Consider the following 16,956-nt stretch of genomic DNA (forward strand, 5'->3'; position numbering starts at 1 on the left):
CAGAGTAGCATGCTAAACAATATAGGGAGCATGTCACAGGTTGTCATTGTTCAAAAATGAACCAATATGAAAATAAAACCAATTTCAAAGCAGTGGAATAGTGCTATTTACTGATGTTTAGTTGTTAAACTAAATTATAATCTACATAATCGATGCTGTAAAAGGTCACTTATGAAATTGAATAGTCACTTAATCTTTCACCAGGAGAGTTTCAGTTGTTGAACAACACTTCTGTTCAAAACCTTCCTTCTTTCTCTCCCCCGACACACCCACTTTCCTGACTTTTTCCAAACTAGAGGTGTGAAAACACCTTGCTGAGACCGAGGGGTTTCGTGACCCTTTAAATTTTGTTCAAGCCTTGTTCAAAGTGTTTGACTCTAAAAAAGCATAAATATATTTCTTTTCCTCCTAATGTTAACAACGGCATGCTCGGTTTGGGCCAGGGCGTGTCCAGACAAGCTCCTTCATCTGGGTGATGTCACTTAATTTGCGACAAACGCGGGAAGGTTATGTTCTCCCCATGTAGCGGAACCACAGAGTGAAAGAGACGGCAAAATGGGAAAATGTAAGTTTGCATCCTGGTTGGAGAAAGACGAGTTTAACCAGTTAAACACTGCTGCTATTTTGGGATTTCCGCCTGGATTTTGCCTACCCAAATTTAAAAGCTTCCTAAATCCACATGCAGAGGTGTAAATGAAAAAATTTGGTATCATTTTAAAGAAAACCCTTTGAAATTTCATGAAACACTATTGAAAGTGTTTAAAATATCTGTATATGTCGTCTGTATTATAATAAACACCTAAAAAAGACGAGCTTTTTCTATTTTTTTAATAAACAAATTTAAAAGTGTACCTTGTCTGTAATCATAGGAAAAAAGAAAATGTCTCTACCATAATCTATGCAAAAGTTATTGTATTTCAACTGATGAGAGGTGCTGTACAAGCCACAGGGATCGATCATTGTTTTCATATTTCACTATTCTTTTGTTTGATCAAACATATTTCACTGTGTTTGGACCACATCAGACATATAAAAGGATTACTTATGCACATCACCTCAAAAACAGAGGAGAATGGCCCTGAAGCACTCAGCATAAGGTAAGAGATGACAGCTGTCTGTGCTATCTGGGGCTGCTTGTTGATCATAAATGTTTTCACTTCAGCGCCATGGAAACACCGTAATTTATTCAACAACTGTTTGATATGTGAATATAATTCAGTAAAAAGAATGCTAGAACCATATGAGCACCGGCAAGAGCTTTCATTTGAGCTATAACTTGTACATGTGTACCATATGAAAATGAACCAATGTTCAATACCCAGTTCGGGTATCCAAAATACTGTGTGTTTAAGTGTAAATAACTTTTGTACAGTAGAATAAAAACCAAAGTGATGCATACAGTATGTGCATAAAATATAGATTCTACACTTTCAAACGAAACCACTTATGGGAGTCTGGTGCAATGTTAGCCCTTTAAATCTTACAGCGAATGTCAATGACATCACGGACCCGGCACCGGATCCCCAGAATAGTGGCTGAAGCCTGTCGCTGAAAACAACCGCATTTTCTTAATTTATTCTTTCCCTCTGTTTCCTCTGAGCTTATCTGAGTTCTGTTGCATGGTCCATTGATTTATTTAACTACAACTGTTTATTAGCAACAGTTTATTAATTTAAAGATTTGGTGCTGATTCGAACTTTAAATGGCGACGAGGTCTTAAAATATTATGAGAAGGTCTTTAAAAAGTCTTTAAAGGGTCATGACACCCCACGCTGTCGGTTCAGGTCTACCTCAGAATTTTTTCAAAAGATGCATCATAAAGGGCGTGGAGCTCCGCGAGCAAAGGGCAGGAGTGGGCACGGCCAACAGGGGAGAAGGAGGGGAGCTGTTCTTGAGGGAGAACTGTTGTCAGTGAGCTTACAAAATAAGACACAAACCCTGAGGAGACTCATGATTTTATAGTTTAAAAAGTTAAAATGCAAAGAAATAAACAGTAATTTAATGCCCTGCCACATTTGTCATTCGTAATTTCATATACAGATAACCACAATTTATATCATTATAAAGATAAGCATGTTCATTTAAACACAATGAGGACTTCTCCCTTAACCCCCGGGTCTGAATCAAGGTCTGAATGCGGAAACCGTGCAGCAGGTCTCATGCCCTGTCTATTTTAACCTTTAGCCCTGCTGGTAATTTAGAGCAGGGGTTTTCAAACTGCGGGTTGTGACCCAGTAGTGGGTCCCACAGTGAACAAAGGTGAGTCACGCAACGTCACATAGCTGCAGCTATATTTGCATTGCAGTGAATCAAAACCAGTACGATAGACGGCAATAACTCAAAAACCTCTTACCGTATAAAATATCTAGTGTTTCCTACAAAAAGACAAAGCTGGTTATGTTTCACAGCTGTCTTTTTCTTTTTTCGTTTTTTAGCTGGACATTACGAGCACTGCTCTGAGCGCAGAGCGGAGCTCTCAGTAAGGGACCGTCTGAAAAGTGTTTTTTTTTTTTGCTCCGTCCAGCGTGTTTTATTTTAAACAACTAATTTTCTCTTAAATGAGCACAAACAGTTACTAAAGTAGTCGAATGCTTCATTATAGATCTGTGCATTCTTACATTAACACCTGTTATCAAGCAAAACACAATGAGAGATTCACTAGCTGCTCTTCACTAAATAACTATAGTAACTTTAATCAATATGCAAATACAATTAAAAGTAAAGTAGATTTTATAGCTTTATTTAATTTCTGTTTAGGTCATCGATTTGAATAGGCTAAACCTTTTATTCTATTGTCAATATTTTCTAATGTTTGCTAATGTATTCTATCATTTGAAGCTATGTGTTGTCCCATATTTTTTACATCCCAACGTAGACAGATTGCTAAACAATAGCTATAGTGATAAGTGTTAGTTTTAAAGTCACCTAATGTTATGGAAGGGCATAGATGTTATGGAAAATAGTAATAGTAATGTAACTACCCCATCATTCCTTCCTCAAGCAAATGTGTAAATATTAGATCTATTCAGCATTAATGTTAATTGCATTGGCATATTTATCTGATGTTTTCCCAGCTTGAAGTAGTCGATCAAAAAGCTATTCAGTTTCTTATGACTATACACTAGAAATGGAATTTACTGCGATGTGACGGGGCTTGATCATAATCAAGGAGCTTGATCAAAGGTTGATCATATTCTCCTCTAAAAAAAAGAAGAGTATCTTTTTCAACAAAAAACAGCCAGCATCCCACAAAAAGCACTTCGAGCCTCATTTTGTGCATATCAAAACGCAAAATCCAAAAAGCCTCACACCATATATATTTTTTTACCCATTTTTCCATATTAAAATATTATGGTGGGTCTTGAGATTGAATTACTTGCCTAGGTGGGTCCCTGAATAAAAAAAAATTTTGGAATACCAGATTTAGAGGCAAACACAGCAGCAAGGCGATGTGTCTAAATGTGAACAAACTCCTGATAAAAGACGATGTCCGCCATTCTCCAATTCTCGTACTGCTCGGCAAAAATGCTTGCTGCACACAAAAAGCTTTGCTGTATCGGCCCTCACAGCATCACGGGGAAAAACATGCAACAAACCGCATGGATCATGGAAACAAACACATACCACCCTTCATGAACAGCTAAATACTGTGTGTCGTGGGTCTGTGTCTCACAGCTTGGCACTGGCAGGTCTGCCTTGCCTTCGGATAGCACGTGCAGTCATGAATAATTAAGAAGCCGGCTCTTCTCGTAGGATAAGAAAACTCCGCTATGAATAATAATGAGAAACCGACGCATCATCAGTTTTGCGATACGTCGCCGATTTTGATCCCGCCCCCAAAATCATTTTAAACCCGGAAGCTGAAATTAGCTGACAAAAGCTCAAAATTATTCAGTTTTCCCCCACAGTTAAAGCTAACAGAAGCTAACATTTTCTTAACTGATGCTCAACACACACAAATCTGTTAAAATCTCAAAAAAAGTACTCGAGGGTAATTGAAATTACCTAGGATTCCTGCGTATACCCTGGAGTAAAAAGAATACAGGAAGCCAACAACACAGAAAGCAACTGATGCCAGGGAGGAATGGATGATTTATTGCAATTAGTCATTTTCAGACACAAAGGCTTTCCAACTCAAGAACAACATACGTACCTGTACAAAAACACACTTGTTACCAAGAAACGTAAAATCTGGATAAAGTGGTGAGAACACGCAAACAGCAAAAGGGAACAAACAGAGGATGCAGAGGAGGAGGATGGTGGTGGCGATGATCAAGAGTAGAACAGGATGGTTTTCTAAGCCAATTTAAGCACCATATTCATGTTATAGGAAAGGCAGAACAGAATACCTTCAAATGTAGGACTTAAGTTTAACATGGGTACACACATGAGAATAATCATCACAGTATTTTTTTTTTCATTAGACATTTTTAACCAACTAAAGAAAATAACAGTTGGTGCACTACTTAGTCGTCATGCAATTTACTTTAGTAAACCTTCTGTAACACAGACAAAATAGACTTCAATATGTAGAAGAACTTCATAGATTTCTGCCAAACAGCAATTGTCACAAAGCCTGGAAAGGAATTATAGAATCTTTGAACGTGAGGTCACCTATCAAAAATAATATGCTGATTTTTTTATTTTCTTTATATATTTAAAGTGCAAGTATTTTATCCATTTGATTCAATGCTTTCTGTAAGTATAAAATACAAAGGAAAAAAAAACAGCAATATGCTTTTCGTCCTGTATGTATTTCCTATGCACAGAGGAACACACATATAGGAATCATATACATATTTATTTATATATATATATATATATTTGCTATTTTTTTTAATAAAGAGGAGCATCATATGTAACAAACCATATATACACACACATCACAGGTCATATATATATTTTTAAGTACAACACATTTGATAGGGAATAAAAAGGAAATGGTTGGTGGGATATGTGAATACCCTCCTTGTGCATTGACCCTCGATGCAGGACCCCTCCCAGACAGTCCGCTTAATGCGCTAAACGCTCACAGTTACATGCTAAGCTGGTCAAAGCCTTGAGCTTGTGAGACCGAGGGACTGTGAAGTATGAGAACTAACCCAAGTTTGTGACTGGCCGTGGTTTAACAGGGAAGGGGAACCGTAGAATCACACACGTACGCACGCACGCACGCACACACACACATACGCTTCATGGAGATCAAGTTAAAAGGTTCGCTCTTCGCTTTACTAGAAACTGCAGATTCGATGGCTTTAAAGGAATAGTTCACCCAAAAATGAAAACTAATTTATCAATTAAATTAACATTTTTTTTTAAATATTAAAAAAAAATTTATTTGTAAACAATTTTTGTAAAATATGTTTAATATATTTTATTGTGTCGAGCGTACATGGATGGTCTGGCATGGTGTCCGCACAATCACATACCCTTCGCCGTGCCTGATGCTAACACGAACCTCTCTAAAAATTTTAACTACATATCGTGAAGATGCAAGCTCTGTGATTGGTTGGCTTGGTAGCACTGACAAATGTGGGCGGGACAGAGAGCCACGAACAAGGGTTGGAGATTTTTGTTTTGTGTTTATTTTATGATTAAAGGGGTTGCACGTCCTCCAGTTCCCACCTCGGAATGAGCGAGTTTGAGCTAACTGTAAGTAAGTTAGCATTACAGGTTTCCATTGTAAACAAAACACACAAGAAGAAACTCAGCAGTAAGGAACATAGAAACCCTGCTGTCAGCTAGCGTTTCGGAAGTGTTACTGTCTGAGCAACACAAACAGAACGCAGAAGTATAAACGCACGACTAAACTTTATGGCGAACACATAAGTGTAATTCAGCCTTTATTTGTGACTGACCTACTCAACGTATGGCATAAGATGAATAATACACTGCAATTTATTTTATATGTGTGTGTATGTGTGTATGTATATATATATATATATATAAAATATATATATATATATATATATATATATATATATATATATATATATATATATATATATATATATAAATATTAGGGCTGCACAATATATCATTTTATAGGGCTGTGCGATTTTGGGAAAATATCTAATTGCAATTTTTTTTATATTGCGATTGCAATTTGATTCACGATTTAATTTTGTAGTCAGGCTCTAGCTCAATAATCTGTAAGCCATGGCAACAATTCTGCGACAGCTCTTAAAAATAACTTGTTTTTGTTCGGTGTCTGTGACTTTAAAACCAAAATCTTCCTATTTTACAAATGCTGTTTCTCTTTGACTAATTTTTCAATTGCTGCTTCTGAAGGAACAGACGCCATAATCCCACTTGTCAGCGCTTTCCTGTTTGTTTTCTGGATATTATTGTCACACACAGACGGCAGTTACGCATTTGCTCTGGGTGGGGTAAATTAAATAATATATACATTTCATATTGTTGCCTTTAGCGATAAAATAATCGTAACCTTTCAGATTGCGATTTAATTTTGATTAATCACACAGCCCTATCGCAAAGATATGCAATGTTAAGTTAGCATTACAGTTTTTTTATAGTTCATTATACTAGAAATCGCAGGTCAAAACACATAAGATTTGTGGAGTCACTGCAGAACTGAACCAGTAAGTGAAAGTTTGTCATTTGTATGTGTTTTTAAGGCCTGTGACTGTGAGCATTTTCATAGTGTTTAAAGAATTCAGGCACAAGAAATCATATTATTTATCATTTTAATAAAGAATAAGGCAGTGTTAATTTACATTTAATTTTTCAATATATCTACCTAAACACAGCTAGACTCCCCAGAAACCCATTAAGTGATGTTTGTTTTACTTTAATCTTTCTGTAGTATATATATATATATATATATATATATATATATATATATATATATATATATATATATATATATATATATATTATATATATATATATATATATATATATATATATATATATATTATATATATATATATATATATATTATATATATATATATATATATATATATATATATATTAATAATATATAGACCAATACATGATTAACTCCCTACAAAACAATCCCAATTCATTTAAATGAATGACTTACCAAATGCTATTTAAGCCATCTGGTGAAATAATATTTTTATCGCAATTTTTTATAATCGCAGAGAAAAAAATAATATCACGTTAGAACTTTCCAATATCGTGCAGCCCTAATAAATATATATATATACAGTTAGTTGAAGTCAGAATTATTAGCCCTAATATTTTTTCTCCTGGAGAAAATCAATTTTTTTTTATTTCAGCTAGAACAAAAAAAGGTTTTATTTTTTTAGGGACAAAATTTTCAGCCCCTTTAAACATTTGTTTTTTTCATTTCTTCAGAACAAAACCATCGTTATACACTAACTTGCCTAATTATGCTAACCTGCCTAGTTAACCTAATTAACCTAGTTAAGTCTTTAAATGTCACTTTAAGCTGTATAGAAGTGTCTTATATCTACTATACTAAAATATCTAGTCAAATATTATTTACTGTCATCATGACAAAGATAAAAGAAATCAGTTATTAGAAATGTCTTAATCGTTGTCATCTTCTGTAAACAAACTGTGTGGTATCTTTCACTACAAATGCATCTTGCTTCTTACGTCGTTTACGTCAGTCACACATAACATGTATTCGGTCACCAAAGATATCACTGATTGGAGATTAACATTTAAAAAATGTATATGAAAATCTGCTTCATAAGATATGCGTTAAGCCCGTCATAATAAAATAAAAGCCTCTGACCAAAACCATTATGTTTAAATTTTAAGATTACTCTAACTGTGTTCCTCTGACTGACAACAAATTCAAATACACTAAAGATGGCCTGAGGGCGAGTAAAATATGGCGGAATTTACATTTTTGGGTGAACTGCTCCTTTAAGGTGTCTGTGCAGCTCCACTACTTCAATGATACACACGTTCTGCTCATTAAGGACGTTTGATTCAGCACCTCGAATTGGAGAATAGAGTCAGAGTACCGTCTTATCTTTTGCCCCCACAGCTTGTTGTGCATCAAACCAACACTGGTCTTTGCTGGTGGAGAGCTTGAACACTATTAGACGAACGTGACGAGAAAGTCTTGGCTGAACGCTGCCATGCGGACAGGATTAGTACCCAATAGCACCTTCACGATTGACTTAAAACATGTGCATTTTTTTTTTTTTTTTGAACGAGGGCTTTATCTGAGAGCAAAATCTGGTTTTCGAGGGTGTCTTTTTGCATCGTTTTCGCTCCAGAAGCCACCCTTGTTACTTTCCAGTTTTGATTTCTCTAGATACTCTGGCACGCGTTGAACAGTTTTCGTAATCGGATCTGGGCAGTGATAGGAAAAAGATTTGCTTACCGGTCTCAGAGGAAAAAAGAACAATAACAGTGTACAAATAAACCTAAAATAGCCCCTACAAGAGAAGCGTGGCGTTTCAGATTTATTCTCGAAGAGATGCGAGGGAATATCGAGCGGGACAAAGTGCCTATGTATGCTTTAATATTGTGCAGTGGTAAACAAGAGACCAAACACTCCGCGGGAATAATGTCAGACCTTGATCCCTATAGACTTTCTCATGTGCTTAGCACGGAATGGGCCTAGAAACCCCCAAACTGACTTTAGGCTGGTGGCTTTACTAGATACAAAGATCTTGTTTTTGATGTCTTGAGAATTTATGATGTCTGGGTCTGACAGTAACAGGCTTTTTCAGAAACATTAGTGAGCTGGGGAACATTCTTCAAATATTCGATCAAATAAATAGTATAATGAACACCTCTGATAGAAGTGTTGTGCATTTAATATTGGCTTTAAAAAACAATACATATATATTAGCAACCGAGTATTTAACTACTACAACCATTGAGAAGCTTTTTAAGTGACTAGGTTGTCACCATATTTTTAGGTCGAACAGCAGGGATGGCGCCTGACTGGCGCAGAGAGCAGAATTGCCGCCATGTGTGCAGGTGCTTCTGTCAGACAGTCCCTGTTTGAGGCGACCAGTTCTTTACTAGATTTTGTGACGGTCAAAAATGTTTGTTTTAATACGCATAGAAATGTTTTGAATAGAGCGAGACCCGCGCATACATTTTTTTTATCGTCATTGCAGGGGTTTCCACACACACAGAATGACGACGTTGGGTAATATTCAGTCACTCTGTGGGATATTTTTATCTTCAGACCCCCACAAGCAGCTTTCTAAAGGTAATTATTTTGAGTAAAATGCTTCCAATAAGTCGCATGGTGCCTCAGTGGTGAGCAATGTCACCTTACAGCAAGAAGGGCGCTGGTTCGAGTCCCAGCTGGGCCAGTAGGCATTTCTGTGTGGAGTTTGCATGTTCTCCCGTGTTTGCATGGGTTTCCTCCGGGTGCTCCCTCACAGTCTTAAGACATGCGCTCCAGGTGAATTGGATTCATTAAATTGGCCGTAGTGTATGTGAGTGTGTGCTAGATAATATGGGTGTTTCCCAGTGTTGGGTTATGGCTGGAAGGGCACCCACTGCGTAAAACGTGCTGGATAAGTTAGTGGTTCATTCCACTGTGGCGACCCCTGATAAACAAAGAGACTACGCCGAAAAGAAAATGAATGAATGAATGAATGAAGTTGACCTTAGTGTGAATGTGAGAGTCTATGGGTGTTTCTCAGTACTGGGTTGCGGCTGGAAGGATATTCACTGCGTAAACACATGCTGGAATAGTTTGTGGTTCAATCCGCTGTGGCGAACCCTGTAAATAAAGGGACTTAGCCGAAAAAAATTAATGAAATATTTAAATTGGCCTTAGTGTATGAGTGTGAAAGTAAGGGTGTATGGGTGTTTTCCAGTACTGGGTTGCAGCTGGAAGGGTATACGCTGTATGAAACATATGCTGCAGTAGTTGGTGGTTCATTCCGCTGTGGGGACCCAATAAAATAAAGGGACTAAGCCGGAAAGAAAATGAATGAATGAATGATATTAGCCTTAGTGTAGGAGTGTGAATGTATGGGTGTTTCCTAGTACTGGGTTGTGGCTGGAAGGGTATTCGCTGCGTAAAACATATGCAGGAATAGTTGGTGGTTCATTCTGCTGTGGCGACCCCTGATACTTTTATTTGTGACTAAGCCGAAGGAAAAGAAATGAATGAATGTTTCCAATATGTCGACAAGTCATGTCATGTTTAAATATATGTAATAAAAATCATAAATCATTTTCACTCAGGCATTAGCTAATAGCTTCACTTTGGGGGTCCAAAGGTGCACACGAATCCGCAGGGTGACTGAATTTAGCACAACGCCACCATTGACACGCAGTCTACAATATATTGCACACGATACTGAAATGTTAGCACTGTAACATTGGTGAGAAAAGTAAAATCTCAAGGTGCAATGTGACGAGGTTGACAACAAAACCAATTCAGCAACTGATAAGCAAGACCGGCAGAAGAAACTCCCACAAACGGGGATATTAGCACCATACAAAAACTAATTTATACAGGCTACTGCCTCGGCCGTAAGTCTACTAATATAGGCCTACATTAGCATAACGCTGGGCTGTAGCGATAAAAATACGTACAACCTTATCACGCTGTTTATTTTACACACAGCTGTTTGTTTGTTTTTTAAGCAGTTATTTTGAAAATTTCGTAAGGAGCACGAGGAGCAGACCTCCATCGCCTTTTGGTGACTACTGCTGCTTTCATGTCATGTCGGAATAGTACTTTTTTTTTTTTTAAAAGAAGGCTATAATTAATAACGAAAATCACAATGTAGCTATATTACTAAATCGTATTAATAGAATCTCGTTGAAATGTTTTGGTATACCTTGTTAAAAATTTACATTTTATTATATCCTTTTTTGCAAACGAGATCATTGATAATTCGCTAAATCCTAAATTAAATTAGTTTTTTTTTTGAGAAGATGAGGTTAGCTTTACCATGAAAATAATTTTCAGAATGTAACTAACTCCGACATGACGTAAACGCAGCACGTCCATGTTTACGTCAGTGCTGTTTGATTATGACATCATCGTTCTTTTCTCGGCAAACCCGAGAACCCTCGCGCGCCTCTTTCTTTGATTGGCTTTTTAAAGAAGTCATCGAAGAAACGCCGTTGAACGCCCCCGAACGACAAAGAAAGACAAACAGCGATCAGAAAGAAAATGATCGGACACGTAAAGCATGTAAACGTGTGGAGAATATAAGGCACCAGAGTTGTTTTTTTGACGTTGTAGAGGATGCTCCGCGCAGGTATTAACGCAACTCACACTAGTGGACAGCTCCTTTTTTTTTTTCTTTTTCTTTTTTAAGTACCCCCCGCCCCTCCCACCCCGTCCCCAAAAACAAAACAAAGAAAAATTCCCACAGAAAACGTGGGCAATTTCATAAGGATCTAAGTACATCTGATTCACAAAATCATAGTTTGTATATCTAAGTTAGCACTTCAATGAAACCGTCTGCCCAAATGTCAGTGGGCATGGTGCGACAGGGTTCGTATTTAACAGGAACAAACGTCAACCAGTCGTAGATTTTAGCAATGCCTTCGCTGTGCGGCTACCGAAGCACACATTGCATGACGCGTGCAAACAAACAATCTCATTTGCTTTGTCTATAGAGTTAAAAGGCAAACGAGTAAACAACACATCTAGCTTCTATCGTATGCAATTAAAGGTGCACTCGTTCATTTTTAGTTAAAGAGGACCTATTATTAAAGACGTAAAACAAGTCTATGATGTCTCTACAGTGTGTTTGAGAGGTTTCAGCTCTAAATACCCCACAGATCATGTTTACAACTCTTAGAATTTGCCTATTTTAGGCTTTGAATGAACCAAATTGTGCCGTTTTGGTGGCTGCTGCTTTAAATTTAACTGATTGTTCTCCCAGCTGAAGGGCGGGGCTACAATTGACTATGGGCGGGGCTTTCCCCCTCTTATGACATGTACAGAGGGACAAAATCAAAGTGTTTCTGGAGACTGTTTTTATGAAGTGTGATTGTAAAAAAAAAAATTAAAAAGTAATTAATTTTTACTATTAGAGGCTGACTATATTTACACACACTTGCCACACAACTGTGTTTAAAGGCTTTATAAATGTGATTTTTGCATAATAGGTCCCCATTAATGTTAGACTTGACGCATTCTGCATTTGAAAGTGATCAAAAACACTGATCCTGGCTGGTGATGTGAGCTCAACATGGTACAACCAGCGCAAAAAAAAAAAAACTAGAAATAACCGAGTGCATCTTTAAGTCAAACCAGAAGGGGTGACATCCATTATAGAGATTGAATAGTCTGACAAAAGTGCGTGTTGAACTATACACAGCACTCACTCATCACTGTACCACCATTTCTGATGTTTGTTTGCATGTTGAACCTTTTAAACGGTTCAAACGGTTCCTAAATAATAGCTTTTGTGCTGGAAGTCAAAAGTGAGCACTAATTATTAATATATTTCTTCCTCTTTTTCAATTTGCACCTTTGGAAATAGTGTTACACTGCAAAAAATTACTTGTTTTCCAGTAAAGTGCACATACTTTTGCAAACAACATGAATGACAAGCCAAAATTTCTACAAGGAAGGTTTGGAGCGGGGTCAGTTGCTCGTTCTAATCCCCAGTTTGCATACTGAATATCAGCAGCATTTTCATGTCACTTTTACTACGAAAGCACATTTTAAAATCTGCAGAATCAGTTTCCTTTTACATAAAACGTGATCAGTGTCGAGTTGGCAACATGACTGACAGGCGTCAGTGCTGAAGTGTGTGGAATCGCATCACAACTGACCCCACTCATGTGTGAACGCTCTTTTTTCTTTACATAAAGTGTCTTTATCTTATATTTCTGGTAATGACATTCTTCGCCGTGTGAAATGTGTGGTGTAAATAAAACTTTTTCTTCAAACAATAAACACGCGCATATATAAACTCGGATAGAAGCAAACTATTAAATGGATCGATCAGTACTGGAAAACAAGAGGATTTTTGCAGTGCATAAGCGCTTGGATGTGTCACACACGTGGGTAAAAAGGGACACGCACACACACACACTCCTGCACCATCCTGGACACGGTTCATACATCATGTTGTCGATAGCAGCGTCTTACTGTTAAATGGTGGGTAAGTGGGTAACTTCCGGCGATGAGTGAAGAGATGCAACTGTTCGAGTCTGTGAGGGTTGTGTGTGTAGAGCAATCCCACATTACAGTACAGTAACGTTTGATTATCATGTCACTCTGGGCGTACATACGTACATGTATTTACGCGCTTTGCATTAGTCCTCGTCCCCGTCGTCGCCGTGCAGGCCCTCCGGCAGCATCTCGCGCGCCCTCCGCTCTCGGCTCCGCTCCTGGATCTTCTTCATCTCGTCCGCGTACTTGCAGAAGGTCGCGCCGAATTTGGACCACACTTTGCAGGGCACCGTGATGGAGTTGCGGTAGGTTGGCTTCACCTCGCTCACCCGCATGAAGACGCCGTACTTGTTGGAGCCGACGTCAAAGAAGAAGCGCTTGTTGTCCACCGTCAACGAAGTGCCCTCGGGCAGCTCCGCTGGATCCTCGTCCACGCCGAAGTCGTCGATGAGTTTGGCCAGCGCGTCGCGGAACTCGATGAGCCCCTGCGCCGGAAGAGCGATGGTCTGGCCTTGCGAGGTTCCCAGGCCGGGGCCGCGGTTGACGGTCTGCCGGATCCGGAGAAACCGCCCCCTCTGGTTCTCCTTCAGATCCATGTAGTACTTCCGATTCTCGCGCACCAGGAACTCGCTCTTAAGCGCCCTCCTGGGTTCGTCCTGCACCAAATCAGGGTTGCTGGGGCCCAGCTGGGCGTAATGCTCGATGAAGTCTCCCAGGTAGTCGCGAAACTCAACGGCGACAGACATGGAGAGAGTCAGGCGGCTCTTGTTTCCACCGGCCCCGACCTCTGCTATCTTCAGAAAGCGGCCTTTGGCGTTCTGCTTGACGTCCAGATAAAAGCGCTTGTTCTGAATGTCCACGCGCTTCGACGCGAGCTCCTCCGTGTCGTGCTGGAGCCGCGATGCAGCGCCCGGATGCATCGGGCCGGCGCCGGGGCCTGTGGCGAATCCACCGTGCTCGCTTCCACTGTCTCTGTCCGCCATGATGCAGCCTCCCCGCTTACCTTCTCTCTCTCTCTCCGTCTCCCTCAGCCCTGCTGCAAAAGCGACTGCTGCTCAGCGACCGCCGAACTATCGCGAGATCCGCAGTCAGAGACGCTGCTGAAGGAGGAGAGCATAGACTCTGCAGCCCTTCGAGAACCTCTGCATAGCGGTCAGATTGGGTCCGGGAAGCAGAAAAGAGCATTTGAAACGAGCAAAAATGTTCTGACTGAGTCACAATACACGACATTATGAAGCACAAGTTATGTCATTACAAATATTCCAGCTCAGAGCAGTCTTTGCAAGCAGTAGAGTGCAACAGTTGATTCAGGATTGAAACCATTTCTGTTTTTTAACATAATACAATAACTAATAAAGCTTTCAATACAGATATGTTGTACGTTATTGATATTATATTAAACATATTGTTAGAAATATTTGCTAAATCCATTAACAGGCGTTTAACAGTAATAGCCCATTCAAGATGTTTCTTAGATTTGTGTGTATATCATGTGGTATTTTGCATAGGATATTCATAAAAAGGTGAATAAAATATTTAATAAATGTATTAAAATGAATAATTTCTGGAAACAATTATATCCCTGACTGTCGAAACTTGTAAAACTTTGTTCCTGGTGGACATGTGTAAGTTCATATTTGCTTCCAGAAAAAAAGAAGTTTGTTTAGAGAACTGAAAACTGACAACTTCATTGCATTTTATTCAACCAGAATCAACGTTACGCATGTTCTACTTCAGCTTGCAGTCTCCGTCTTGTGGATGGGCTCTATTTCTGCAGTCAGTGAGATTCCTCATATCAGAGTGTGTTGTTACAATCATACCAGCGCTGAGATTGCGCAGGAAGGATTAAACGTCTTCATTAAGTCCTTCATTTTAATTTTATATATATATATATATATATATATATATATATATATATATATATATATATATATATATATATATATATATATATATATATATATATATATATATATATATATATATCAGGCCTATGTGTGTTAAAGAAAGAGACTCGAAATGTCAGCATGTTATACAATCAAATATTTAGCATCTATTTTTTTACAATATTATGCATTTATAAGTAGCATATAACCTATCAATTAGTATTAAAAAGTAAAAAATAAATAACCTACTTTGTTAAATGACGTAATCAGAAGCTAAATGGAAAATAAGGGATGTAATAATGAACACCGTAAACTCTTCCGTTCAGCACCACGGACAGCGACCGCGCCACGCCCACCGCAGGGATTGCAAACGGTTGAATTTTATTTATTAAGAAAAGTGATATATTATATTTGTATTCATGATGGTTAGAAATGTTTATTCAACTTTTTTTCTTTTTTTTTTGTAAAGCGAGAGAATTCAAAATATTTTAGACGGTTGTAGTTGATTTTAGCTTTTAAGAGATTCAATCTGTATGACTATGAAGATCAGTTAAAAGCCAAAAATGTAAAAATATTAATATTTTTAACAAAGTATATATATATGATTATTTTTCAAATACACTAAAAAACCCCTCTAAGAGTTAAATAAACTAAAATAGACATTAAGCATATTTCATGAGTTACATATACAGTAGATTGAGACTGATCTCAGAACTTATTTTAGGACTGTTATTTCTCACTCAGCAAACCAACAAACTGCCATTTGGCTAATTAAGCTGCCAACAAAGCATGGGTGCTTCTGCAAGGTGGTAATCTCAAAACTCAAAGCATTACATGAAACAATTCTAAATCTGCAAACTTAAGTGAAGATTAAACTCTAACACATCTTTCTATTAACTTTAAACACCTAAGAGTAATTTTATCGTCAACATTTCCCACGCTCAATTCAATCCCATGCATGCAAAGCATACTGGAAACTACAAATCCCCTAACTAGTTAGTTGGACCAACACAATTCCTTCATGTTGTCCCAACACAAAACGATTAAGTTTACTAAATGATTTACAAATTTAGGTAGTCTGAACATAAAACAAATAAATTAAAGAAATGACAAGAATTGTGTTGTTTTAGCTTATTTTAAACAGGTAGTTTGAACAAGCAGCAGTAATCTTTTGTGTGTGTGTGTGTGTGTGTGTGTGTGTGTGTGTGTGTGTGTGTGTGTGTGTGTGTGTGTGTGTGTGTGTGTGTGTGTGTGTGTGTGTGTGTGTGTGTGTGTGTAGCCAATTGATACTGAGTCATTTAATGTTAATGTTAATAATTCTGGGCAGTTGAATCTTTTATGACCAGGCTCGTTTTATAACTCTGAAATGACCATTTGGACTATACCACTGGTTACTGGCAACATGTAACGTGACATATATAATTTCTTTATTTTTTATGTGTGTGTGTGTGGGGGGGGGGTGTTTTGTTTGTTAAGAACATATGTTTTTCATTCATTCATTTAACTGTTTATTTGTTCTTTTTGTGTAATTGTGTTAATATTTTTGAGCGGATGGAATTAATGGGCTATATTTGTTCACCTTACTATCGTTATTCAATTTGTATCGTCCCACATGATATCTGACAATTTTGTCACGTGCAGATCAAGTATCTTAGAAGCCTTTGAGACACTCAAAAATATATGCATTTCAATAATCTAACATAAAAAGCTGTCGCTGATGTTTTGAACTAGATTTTGATCTTCTCGAAGCTTCTTATTAGTCATTGACCCAGTAAAGCAAGTGTGAAAACACTGTCGATGTGCGTCTGGTGTTCACAGCGCGTTTTTCTATTGCATTACACATTCGCGTTGAGACTGCAGATGTCGCCCTACAGCAGCCTCAGGACAGGACCAGCAATGGCACACTGCTTCTGTCGCGACGCATTTACGCATGATGTAACCCTAATGTTGAAGTTATACCCCCCGTCGAAAACTGCACAAA

General features: G+C 38.0%; 1 protein-coding gene across 1 annotated transcript; it reads right to left on the minus strand.

Annotated features, from left to right (window-relative positions):
• Nucleotides 1-8,461: 8,461 nt before the first annotated feature.
• On the minus strand, nucleotides 8,462-14,109 carry purab (purine-rich element binding protein Ab). The gene has a single exon (XM_005157161.6). The coding sequence runs from the start codon at nucleotides 14,070-14,072 to the stop codon at nucleotides 13,233-13,235; it is 840 nt and encodes a 279-aa protein (XP_005157218.1). The 5' UTR covers nucleotides 14,073-14,109; the 3' UTR covers nucleotides 8,462-13,232.
• Between the last annotated feature and the right edge of the window lie 2,847 nt (nucleotides 14,110-16,956).

The sequence above is a fragment of the Danio rerio genome, chromosome 14 (genome assembly GCF_049306965.1).
Source record: "Danio rerio strain Tuebingen ecotype United States chromosome 14, GRCz12tu, whole genome shotgun sequence".
NCBI classification, from domain to species: domain Eukaryota; kingdom Metazoa; phylum Chordata; class Actinopteri; order Cypriniformes; family Danionidae; genus Danio; species Danio rerio.

Excerpts from the sequence above, each read along its gene's own strand:
- purab (XM_005157161.6), bottom strand. The coding sequence starts at position 14,072 with ATGGCGGACAGAGACAGTGGAAGCGAGCACGGTGGATTCGCCACAGGC.